Source organism: Aptenodytes patagonicus, chromosome 1, assembly GCF_965638725.1.
Source record: "Aptenodytes patagonicus chromosome 1, bAptPat1.pri.cur, whole genome shotgun sequence".
NCBI classification, from domain to species: domain Eukaryota; kingdom Metazoa; phylum Chordata; class Aves; order Sphenisciformes; family Spheniscidae; genus Aptenodytes; species Aptenodytes patagonicus.
This window is the reverse complement of record NC_134949.1, coordinates 55,950,885-55,963,313: the sequence shown is the minus strand read 5'-3', so window position 1 is coordinate 55,963,313 and position 12,429 is coordinate 55,950,885. Positions and strand designations below refer to the sequence as shown.

Sequence of the window (12,429 nt, the reverse complement as noted above, 5' to 3'; positions counted from 1 at the left end):
ACAACTTTACATGTTTTACAACGCCCCAAAACCTCCTTGGTCCTACCTGCCTCCCTCTCCTACATCCTCCCTTTTTATAAGTCTCTTGCCTTCAGGTTTTTATAGCATAATAAAAAAAAATTTTTTCTTGAACATTAATGGACTTTTAGGTTCCATTTCTTCACAGTAACTAAACCAAAATATACATTCTAGACACAGAGAAATACTATTGTTTGTATCCATTCCTCTCCTCTCTCCGTTCCACCCCCAAAATCAAGGAACTGGGATTCACTTTTATTTACTCTGTACTCTTCATATCGAAGTAAATTAGATTTACTTACATGCAATTTAAGGTGCTTTCATATTAAAAATGCCTAAAGGACCTTCTATACAAATCAGAATTACATAACAGATGTTAAAAGACTCTTTCATATCACTGCCTTTAACCAAACAAGACAAACCTACTTTGTGAAAACCACTGACCCAGGTCACATCTTTCTGCATATAAAACTTCTTTATTTTTCAACACAAGGTTTAGGCTAACTCAGAAAAACTAATATAACAAATCTAGTTCTTACTTCCTGTCTTTTCTTCAAGTCCTCCCTGGCTGCTCCAAACCGCTTTGTCAATCTAGCAATTTTAGCCTAAATGGGAAGAAGAAGAAAACAAACAAAACGATAAATATCCTCCCCAAGAACCATCAAGGAAATTATACAAACTAAAAGACATATAATTAAGACATCAAGTCAAAGGCTATTTTCATATTAGGGGAAATTATTCTTCCTTGAAATACAGTACAACTATATTACTTCGGAGCAGCAGAAAGACACACACGTGTATCACAATCAAGATCTCTTAGAGACAACTTGAATTATTTTCCTTCCTATTCACAATTGCACAACAGAATCCATCTTGCAGAGGTTCACGCAATATTCTGCATGAATGAAAGCAACTGAAAGCATTTGACTGTTTTAATGCCTTATGTACCAACCATACTGAAAAATGCACCCCTTTTTGCCTTTCGTATTATCTACTCTTCCCCCATTTATCTTATTTCTCCCTCTTACTGATACACTTCATCATACTGAAAACATCTTAGATAGCACTTAACAAAAAGTCAACATAAAATGCCTGGGGCGGTGAGGGGGAAGAGTTATGTAGTACAAACTGGTCTGGCAAACTCCATACTTTTTATGTTAAAAGTAAAATGGCCTTATTGTTTGAATTTGTTATGACATAAGCTTTTAATTGTCTTGTCACTTCAAAATTCTTTGATTTTTGTCATGTTCCTCATCTCGTCACTATGCACATCATTTATGTAAAGAATGCAAGAAAGCATACTGCATTCAACGCTAGCTATTTGTTTCCTTGCTAGAACATAATTATTTAGTTTCTGGGGAATAACATGGATTAAGTATCATGTGATGTTTCTTTGTTTGAACACTCTACAAAGTCCAGTGCTATTGTCCTCTCCTTTCTGCACTTTTCCGTTTTTAAGCAAATTTCTGGCTTCATAGAGGCATTAGATATTTTCATACCTAACATTTATTTGAAGAATGTCTACATGGAACAGAAGAGTGGAAAAGCAGTTTACTAACAGCTAGTGAATCAGTTTGCCAGAAGGAAGATTTGCTTTGCGGTTTTTTGATGATTAATTGGTTGCTTTCTTCTTTCTGAGTAGGGAAAAAGAATTCTACAACTCAAAAGCAACATTAGTATTTGCTGCTTCCCCCCGCTTCCCTCTGTGAAGCCAAAATGGCTTCCCTCTGGACAACTACAGGAGACTTACTACCAAATGTTGAGGAACTTACTTTTAAATTTGACTCTAGTATAGTATGCAGTTCAACACACAAACACTCACCTGTAGTTCAGTAAGCACAGTTTTATGCCTCTTGTTACATTCTACTTTCTCTATTCGGGTTTTCAAGTCCGCCAGAGTCTTGTCAAATACAGCACACTGTAAAGCAGTAAGTTTTTCTTCTAACAGTCTCTGGATAACCTGCAAAATTATTATAAAAAAGAAAAATAACAATGCAATCCCAGAATTTGGGAGACCATCTATAAAAATATTCTCAACTCTTAACAGGTATCCTGCTACAAACAGAACAGTGACAACGGTTCTGCCCTGTCAATCAAATAAATCTATAGTCACCAAAAAGCATGCGGTAGCACAGCTAAGAAAAGTTTTTACATTTATTTTGGCAAATACAAATGGTCCCTCTTTGCCATTAATTCAAGAAATTAATTCCATTGCGGTACGATAAGTGTATAAAACCTTATTACATATAAAAAGAACCTTAACAACAGAAGATATTTTCAGAAAGTGCTGTGTTCACACAAATTAATTTTTCCTCTTACTTTTCTGTTCTTGAGAGGGACACTGGCATTCAAAGAACAGAAACTTTATTCAACAAAACTTTATTTCCGAGATACATTTTCCCCTAGCAGAAATGCCCTGTGTTGCTTTTCTTGCAGAAGCTAAAAATGGAAAAAGAAGAGACCGATTTCCACAAAGTTTATTTGTTACACTTACCATTTAAATTTTTTCTCCCTCCTACACCTATTGCAGACAAAAATTTCCCGGGGGGGGGGGAGCAACAAACATGGCTCAGTTTTCTACATCCTACATTAACGAAGTTACAACACGCTCTAGCTAACTAACGGAAGAAGGGCAGAATTTTTTTTCTTTAAGATCACAGGTTTCTTTACATGCCAATGGTGCAATTAGGCAATTAACAGCTCTATAAAAATCTGCAAAACACTATGTTGACTGCACTCTTATTTGGAGACAAACTTTCTTTAAAGCTAGGTACACAATAAAGCGCACCACATATAAACCTTTACCACGCTGAAATACCTCCTTTGCTAAGATTCTCCATCTATAGTCTCATGAGACTTAAGAGTTTAAGTGTTTTACACATTTCAATATAACTCTTGCAGCGTAGTTTTCAAATGATACTTGGTCTCCTCTTAAAAGTAGGGCTATATAGGACTCTATATGAATTAAGCCACCTTTGTTATTTGAGTTACGTTCAATTGTCAACCACAAAAAAGATAAAGTGCTGGGGGGGGGCAGCGATCACATGGCAAAGAATAACTAATTCAAAGACAGTAAGACGAGCAACAGGTGTGCGCTTGCCATCTTCATTCTGCACCTCCATTCTACCTTTTGCAATTTTTGGTCAACATCCCTTCTGGCTGTAATTTTTACTTGGAGTTCTGCTTCATAATCTTCTCCCATGTACCGACGACGTTTAGAATGAACACTGTCCATGTCCTCAGATTTGGAACGCTTTCTCCTTGACACTTCACCTGGAACAATTAGATACAGCTGCTTGAGGAACCTTTGACAAAACAGGTATCTGCAGAATGCCGTGATTATTATGAAGTTTCATTTGTCCACAGTTTAACCTTTTTCATCCTAAACCAGTAAGAACGCCTTTGGAAAAATAAGATGTTTGATGACATCAAAGCAGAACAACAGTCCCTTTGGTCTCCGTACATTGCTGCCCTGTTAGTGAGTTCTGCTTTGTGATTCACCAAACTACTGCCCCAAATGCGGAATGGCTCTAGTACCCCCATTCCCTTCTCCAGAACTTGCCTCCAGTTCTTCCTGCTTCTATCAGCACCATCCTATAATGAAACATAGCTTCTGAGAAGCAAAAAACAACCCTCTTCTGAAAAAGGAATCCTCTTCTCAGGATTCCAGCCAAATAAAACTAAATCTCATTTTGCCTGTGTCAGCAATGAACTTTTTTTTCTACCTGCCATGAAGGTTTAACCGGTACCTCCAATCCCTGAGCAAAAAAACCATTCAAACCTTTTTCTTACTTCTTGGGTAAGAAGGAAAGTAAAAATCTAACAAAAGAACAGACTCAAAACAGAACTATATTATAAAAGTCATTTTCATCACAGCGATGAAGCATAAAAGAACCAAAAAGAGACCTCATTCACTCCTCCAGCTCCAGGCACTGTATCCTCTAGAGATCCACATATAAAACAACAAGCCTAGGTCAATTATCAGGAAGGGAAGCTACAGAGCATACTGTGGGTACCTGATCACCGTCAAAACACCAAAGACCATAGCACCCAACCCCTCCACCCCAAACCTGAGGATGATATAGGAAGACAGAATTAGTAGTACATCAACGAAGATTCACTAGAGACTGAAACAGCATAACAAATAGTTACTTTCCTCTGCTGTTTTTTCTTTACTTGTATTACATGCACTTTGAGAGTCATATTTCTAACTTCACAAATTTCTTATAGTCTGATTTTTTGATGGTTAGATTTCTGTTGGTTTCAGTCTGACCTGATTTTCTGATGGTTTCTGATTTTTTTTTTTTTTTGAGTTGCACTAAAAATGCACTACTGTACTAAAAATTATTAAAAGGTACTATTTTAAAATCTGCATGACAATCTAGGTCATTTTTAAAGTTTGTGAAAGCATAGGTCCTCAAATTTTAGGTAAGTTTTATAGGGCCACAGGGCTCTTCATAAACATTTGCAGAATGCTGAATATTTGCAAGCAATATAAATGTCCAAGGTATGAGTTTTTATTTTTTTTTTTCCCAGAATGACAGCAAACAATGGAAAATGAAGAAAGAAAAAAAAAAAAAGAGCAGCTACATCTCCAGCTTTCTTCCATCCATCAGAAAAACTCATAGTAAAAAATCCTGAATAGTTAGAACACTATTTCCACACTAGTGAAGACAAGTTTATTAGGATCTTCCATACAACTCTTTCCTACTCCTACTCTTTAGAAAAAGCCTAACCACTGAATAGTACAAGTAGTTTGAAACATGCAAGAGCTAGTTACATATTAAAAGAACATGTTTAATGTTCAGGTAATTTGTTCTAGAGCAGATGCTACATCTGATTTTACTGCACTTAGATTCTCTTTGAAGAGCTTCAGGGTGCCTGCTACTAGCAGAAAGGATATCTAAAGGAGGCTGTGACTTCTGGGAAACTCTAGCAGCTTCTAATGAGCTGTGTCAGCTGTTCTTGATCAAAGGGTGCTTTGTGCTTATGTTCCAGCTGATTCCTTATGGAGGCTCAAACACCCTTTCAGCAGGTACTAGGGAGAGGCCTGTATTACTGCTGAGCCTAGAGCACAGGTCCCAGAGAGCAGCTAACAAACATAGGACTTTGCACAGCAGGGTGCACAGAAGGGGGATGGTCCCTGCACTCAGTAATGGTGGTGATGTGCCACATGGTGTGGTCTCCAGCAGCCACTGGAACTCTCCTGGTAATGTCAGAGCCTCCACTCAGACTGAGCTATTTTGGGGGAAGATATGGCTTTGCAACTCTTTGGCTGCAGGGATTATCTAGGGCCTCCCATTCTTGCTGAGGCTATGGCAGAAGGAGATGAGCTTCTTGGCTACAGAAGGTACAAACTAGTGGGAAAGCTGTGTTGCCGAGTTAAAGGAGCTATGGGAGAAAGTCAGGGGATGGCACAGCATCAGAAATTATGAGAAACACATTGACTGGATATACTCCAAGATCCTGCAACCTCAAGAACTGCAACCCCCAGCTTTACGAAATGAGGTACAGTCAGAGCCTGAGCTTATCCAGATGGGAAATGGAGACTCCCATGATGACAAAGGCTGGAAGCATCAGGACAGCAGCTCCCGCTCTGCCTGCAGATGTACAGGACAATGACAGATTTGGTTCAGTGCCCTCATAGCAGATATGGGGCTGGGAGCTGTGCCCAGTGAAATGTCTGAACTGGTTAAGTCTGAGCCATGCAGTAGCACCACATATTAGCAGCAAGTGACTCCCTGCCTGCAGGGGGTGGAGGCCCCCATCTGCTAGGGACAGGTGACCTATGAGAAAGATAAAGGCACTATGTGGGTGGGAACGGGGTTAGGAAAGCCAAAGCTCACCTTAAACTGAATCTGGTGAGGGACATGAAGGGCAACAAGAAGGGCTTCTACCAGTATACCAGCAGCAAAAGGAAAACTAGGGAAAATACATCCTCCCAGCTGAATGAGGCAGGGGAGCAAGCGACAAAGGACACAGAAAAAGCCCAGGCACTCAATGCCCTCTTTGCCTCATACTTTAACGAGAAGACTTGCCTTCAGCAATGCCAGCTCCCTGAGACCAGTGGGACAGCCTGGAGCAAAGGCAGACTTGCTCTCAGTGGAGGAGCATTGAGTTAATATTTAAACAAACTGGACATACACAAGTCCATGCAAGCCAGAGGGATGCACTCACGAGTGCCGAGGGAGCTGGCTGAGGTGACTGCAAGACCACTCTCAACCTCTGAAAGGTTGTGGCAATAGCAGAAGGTTCCTGAGGACTGGAGTGACATTTGCTTTCTTCTAATCTTCAAGAAGGGCAAGAAGGACCTAGGGAATTACAGGATGGTCAGCCTCACCTCAATCCCTGGGAACACGATGGAGCAAGTAATTCTAGAAATCATCTCTAAACATATTAAGAAGGTGGTGATGGGGAATAGTCAGAATGGATTTATCAAGGGAAAATCTGGAGCTCTGTAAGGCCTCTGACACGGTCCCCCACAACATCCTTCTCTCTAAACTGGAGAGGTATGGATTTGATGGGTGGACTGTCTGGTGGGTGAGGAATTGGTTAGATGGTCACATCCAGAGGGTAGTGGTCAACGGCTCAATGTCCAGATGGAGATTGGTGACGAGTGGCGTCCTGCAGGGGTCCGTATTGGGACTGGTACTGTTTAATATCTTCATCAATGACATAGACAGGGGGATCAAGTGCACCCTCAGCAAGTTTGCAGATGACACCAAGCTGAGTGGTGCGGTTGACACGCCTGAGGGATGTGATGCCATCCAGAGGGACCTGGACAAGCTCAAGAAGTGGGCCTGTGTGAACCTCATGAGGTTTAACAAGGCCAAGTCCAAGGTCCTGCGCCTGGGTCAGGGCAACCCCCGGTATCAATACAGGCTGGGGGATGAAGGGATTGAGAGCAGCCCTGCCGAGAAGGACTTGGGGGTACTGGTGGATGAAAAGCTGGACATGAGCCAGCAATGTGCCCTCGCAGCCCAGAAGGCCAATCGTATCCTGGGCTGCATCAAAAGAAGCATGGCCAGCAGGTTGAGGGAGGTGATTCTGCCCCTCTACTCTGCTCTGGTGAGACCCCACCTGGAGTACTGCGTCCAGCTCTGGAGCCCTCAGCATAAGACACAGACCTGTTGGAGCAGGTCCAGAAGAAGGCCATGAAAACTATCAGGGGGATGGAACACCTCTCCTATGAAGAAAGGCTGAGAGAGTTGGGGTTATTCAGCCTAGAGAAGAGAAGGCTTCTGGGAGACCTTATTGCAGCCTATCAGTACTTAAAGGGGGCTTATAAAAAAGATGGCGGCAAACTTTTTAGCAGGGCCTGTTGCGACAGGACAAGGGGCAATGGCTTTAAACTAAAGGGGGGTAGATATAGACTAGATATAAGGAAGAAATTTTTTACGCTGAGGGTGGTGAAACACTGGAACAGGTTGCCCAGAGAGGTGGTGGATGCCCCATCCCTGGAAACATTCAAGGTCAGGTTGGACGGGGCTCTGAACAACCTGATCTAGTTGAAGATGTCCCTGCCCACAGCAGGGGGGTTGGGCTAGATGACCTTTAGAGGTCTCTTCCAACCCAAACTATTCTATGATTCTATGATTCTAAATCATGCTTCATCAGCCTGATAGCCTTCTATGATGAGAAGACTGGCTTGGTGGATGAGGGGAGAGCAGTGGATGCTGTTTATCTTGTCTTTAGTAATGCTTTTGACACCCAAAACATCCTCAGAGACAAACTCACATTGTATGGCCTAGATAAATGGACTGGCTCAATTGTTGGGCTCCAAGAGCTGTGATTAGTGGCACAAAGTCCAGTTGGAGCTTGTCACTAGTAACATACACCAGCAGATGATGCTGATACCAACACTAACATCTTCATTAATGACCTAGATAATGGGATAAGAGGGCATCCTCAGTAATTTGCAGATGATACAAAACTGAAAGGAGTGGTTGCTACGCTAGATGGTTATGCTGCCATTCAGAGTCACCTTGACAAGCTGGAGAAATAGGCAAACAGAAACCTCATGAAGTACAACAAAAGGAAATGCAAAGTCCTACACTTGGGGTAGGAATAAACCCATGTACTAGTACAGGCTGGAAACTGACTGGCTAGAAAACAGCTTTGCAAAAAAGGCTCTGGTGGTCTTCATGCACATCAAGTTGAACAAGAGCCACCAATGTACCCTGTTGGTAAAGAATGCCAACAACATCCTTGGCTGCCTGAGGAAAAGTATCTCCAGCAGGTTGAGGGAGGTAATTATTCCCTTCTAATTAGCGTTGTGAGACTGAACCTTGAGTCTTGTGTCCAGTTCTGGGCTTCTAAATACAAGAAAGATGTGAGCATACTGGAGAGAGTTCAGTGTAGGGCCACCGAGATGTTTTATGGACTGGAGCGTCTGTCATATGAGGAAATGACAGCTGGCATTGTTCAACTGGAGAAGGCAGTTAGGGGAGATTTTATAATGTGTGTAAATTACCTGATAGGTGGAGAGTGAAAAAGACAGAGCAAGACTCCTAGTGAGTACCAGTGAACTCCTAGTGAGTACCAGTGAAAGGACAAGAGAAATGGATGCAAATTGAAAGACAGAAAATTCCATTCAAATATATCAAAACTTTTCTACTGTGAGGGTGGTCAAACACTGGAAATAGAACACTGGAAGGCTGTGGAGTCTCCATGTGTGGAGATACTCAAAACCTGTCTGGACATGGTTCTGAGCAAACTGCTCTAGTTGACCTGGTTTTGAGCAGGGGGGTTTGGACTAGATAATCTCTGAGGGTCCCTTCCAACCTCAACGATTCAGTGTTTCTAACACATGCCACCAGTGAAGCATAATAGTTTTAACATTACGTACTTCTCTCAGTGTGTTTCTCCTCTTCTTTCTGGGCCTCTTCTCCTTCTTTATCCTCCTCACTCTCCTTTCTTCTCTCCTCCTCCACCTCTTCTACAAACAGAAGAAAAAACCCCATGTGTTACTTATGCTGACCTACAAAAGTCTCGTAAGAGTCCTATTTTGACTAGTGAACTTAGAATACTTATGAAAAACCACGTTAGGGAAGGTGAGAGAAATAAGTATGATGCAGAGTGAATGCAGAGATGAAAAAAAGTCAGAGGATACCTTCAGAGCAAAAATTTGAACTACCATACAACAGAGTAATATTCACTTCTGGATTTGCTCAGCTTTAAAATCAACAGAATGCCTCAAAGTTACCTCTGAAATGAAATTATGTATTTTTAATGTAGTTAAAGTTCTCAGTAAATTATTTTAGTTTATTTTTCACCTAGGAAAAAAAATATAAAATTTTCAGTAACAAAATACTAATATGTTTCTCATTTATTTACAATTGGCAAATTCACCCATAATCTTTATGGTAGAAAAGGCCTAGATTATTCTTTTCTTAACAAATATGAATTTTCATTCAAAGTTTCTTCCTAATACAAAGTATCACAATTTAAGACTAGTCCTTTAAAAACATACAGTTTAGGGAATTCTTAAATAAAGAAAAATCTGAAATAACACCCCCAAATGCACACAGGTTAAAATGAAAAATGCTAACACTTTCTGAAAACTTTTATTATATGTTCCATGAACTTCCATTATGTGTTTCATACAGGCTGTATTTGCTGCCTCCTGTGCTTGCCAGATACAACATAGAACTATAGCTTTTAATGTAATCTTAAAAGTAATCCAGAATATAACAGAACAAGTCAGCACTGTCAAGCACATCTTGATCTGTACACTTCTCCAATTTCCTATTTTCATTTTGTTATTACAGCAGTTTACTAGCTTTTTTTAGAGAAAGTTCTGGCTGCAAAGATACACTTGATGCTCTCTTAACACTAAATTTTACTTCTATTATGAAGAACATCTGAATGATTTAAAATAAGCCGCCTAATAAATCAGAAAAAGGAAGGAGTCAGAAGATCAAAAACTGAAATTATGAGATTTTTCATTTTGTTAATTTATGCAAGAAATAATACTCATACCACATAAATTCTTCAAAACCAATCTGATTTATTTTTAAGGTAATAAAATGGAATAGTGCCAATGCCACCTGCTTTAAGACTTATAGATAAGCTTCATGTATTTAATTGTTATCAATAAAATAGGACTCATTTACCCAAGAATCTAAAGGAGATTCATTAAGTTCAAGAGTACTTTTCCCACAATTTAAAGATTTTAATATTCAAGTGGAAGATATAAATATTTTATGGAAAGATACACATACCTAGAATGTCTGTAAAATATGTTACAAGTTTCAAAGCCAAGCTTTTTGAGTTCTATGTAGAGAACAAAGTAATTTCAGGGACGAGGAAGTCCCTTCCTTACAAACTTCCATCACACTGTGAACAAATTTAGCTCGTTTAACTAAAAAGTGGTTTAAACATGATGCCCAGCTAAACCTCTCTAGTTAAGAAGGTTTGAACCATAACATGGAGATAATTTTACAATTGGCTATCAGCTTATTTTTCACCGATAAGCTGCGATCTTGTTATCCTGATGCTAGACAGGCAGAAGCAATGAATACAACCCTATAATAAAAATTTTTTTTTTTAAATCATTAAGTTATCACTGTATTTATCACACAGTCATCTTAGTAAGTCACACTATTTGCTGTGGATCTGAACATAAAAGGCATTTTTTTTTTGGTTTTTTTTTTGTTTTTTTTTTACTAGGTGTGTGCCCGTCACTAAACAGTTGAAATAACTTTTAATAATTTCTACAGTTGCAAGCATTTAGATCTGCTTAGTAACTGACTGGATGCCTATTTGGACGTTGGTTCTGCCAAAATACACATATAAATGGAAATAAAAATAATGAGCAAGCCTAAGAGCATCTGAACAGTATTTGCAAGTTACTCTGGACTGCAGTCATACTCTATTTCATAATCTTGTAACTTCAACATTCTCCTTATAGATTAGCTAGAACTGATGTGCACAGACAGCAATCAGAAGAAAGTACAAAAGCACAGCCTTTCTCAGTAGTGAATCCTTGATCAAACTCTACCCAAAAGTTATTATAAAACAGGAATACAGATTTCACCCCCCCCCCCCCGAAACATGACAGGATTTCACTATTTTTGTTTATGAAGAAATCAGATTCATGTATTTCCAAAGGAATCATCATGACCTAGACAAGCTGGAGAAATGGGATGACAAATGCTTTATGATGTTCAACAAGGACAAATGCAAAAGTTCTGCACCTGTGAAGGAAGAACCCTTGCAATAACACAGGCTAGGGTCCGCATGGTTGGGGAGCAGCTCTGCTTTGAGGACTCGCATAGACAGCAAGCAAAGCATGAGCCAACGGCGTGCCCTGGCAGCAAAGGTGGTCCACAGCATCCTGAGCTGCATTTACATGAACAGAGCCAGTATATAATAGGAAGTGGTTATTGCCCTTTACTTGGCACTCATTGTATCATCTCTCAGTAAGGAGTAAGAGACTAAGTGGCTGGGGAACATGACCTGTAAGACCCTGAGGGAGCTGGGCTTGTTCAGCGTGGAGAAGACAAAGCTTAATGGGGACCTAAAACCAGCTTTCCAATACCTGTAAGGTGGCTTTTGAGAAGATGGAGCCAGACTCATTGTAAAGGTGCATGGCAAAGGGTAAGAGACAACACACGTAAGCAGAAACAATCTCTTTTTTCTATGATATCCAGATATCATATCTAATCTATGATAGAAAGAAAAACATTTCCCACATGAAGAGAGTCATTGGAACAGGTTGCCCAGAGAGGTCATCCAGTCTTCCTCAGTGGAAGTTTTCAAGACTTAACTGGATAAAGTTCTGAGCTACCTTGTCTAATCTCACAGCTGACCCTGCTTTGAGCAGAAGACTGGACTAGAGACCTCGAGGTCCCTCCCAACCTGAACTACTGTATTATTTGGTCACAAGTCCTCCTGCCTATCACAAAATAATACATTAAAAAAAATTATCAAGTGATTCAAAGCACAATATTCTCCAGTTATTTATTACCACATTTTTAGTTGAAAAAAATCCATAAAGGACTTAGACTACAACTGATGAATCCAACGTCCATTAATCAGTCCTCCAAAGTCTGTTGGACAGAAGTGTGCCTGATTTCTGGTTTGCAAAATCCAGTGGATCAAATGCAGCAGTTGTGTCTTTGCTATGTTAAAGAAATGTCTTTCCACCATATATTCAGCTCCCGTTTGCAGATACTATAGACCTCGTTAATCTTCTATTGGCTGAACAAAACATGTTCTTTTAAGCTTTCCAGTATAAAGTTTGTTTCCCAAATGCTGAAATATTTTTTTGCAGCAAATCTCTGAAAGCCTTCCATTATCCCTTTTTGAAGTAAAAACCAGAACTAGAAATATTATTGCAGAAAAGTGGTTTCATCGGTGCCGCTTAAGTGTAACTTATTTTCCTGTTTGTGAATTCAAGAATTTTGA

The 12,429-nt window shown here is 39.9% G+C and overlaps 1 protein-coding gene across 9 annotated transcripts in view; it reads right to left on the bottom strand.

Annotated features, from left to right (window-relative positions):
- The window catches only part of ATF7IP (activating transcription factor 7 interacting protein), a 122,534-nt gene that overhangs the window by 39,200 nt on the left and 70,905 nt on the right, over nucleotides 1–12,429 (bottom strand). For all 9 annotated transcript variants that reach the window (XM_076336387.1, XM_076336437.1, XM_076336409.1 and 6 more), the window contains 4 exons: nucleotides 8,867–8,956; nucleotides 3,146–3,291; nucleotides 1,841–1,978; nucleotides 558–623 (listed from right to left, as the gene is read on the bottom strand). In XM_076336387.1, coding sequence (XP_076192502.1) covers nucleotides 558–623; nucleotides 1,841–1,978; nucleotides 3,146–3,291; nucleotides 8,867–8,956 — 440 coding nt within the window. The remainder of the gene's footprint in view (nucleotides 1–557; nucleotides 624–1,840; nucleotides 1,979–3,145; nucleotides 3,292–8,866; nucleotides 8,957–12,429) is intronic.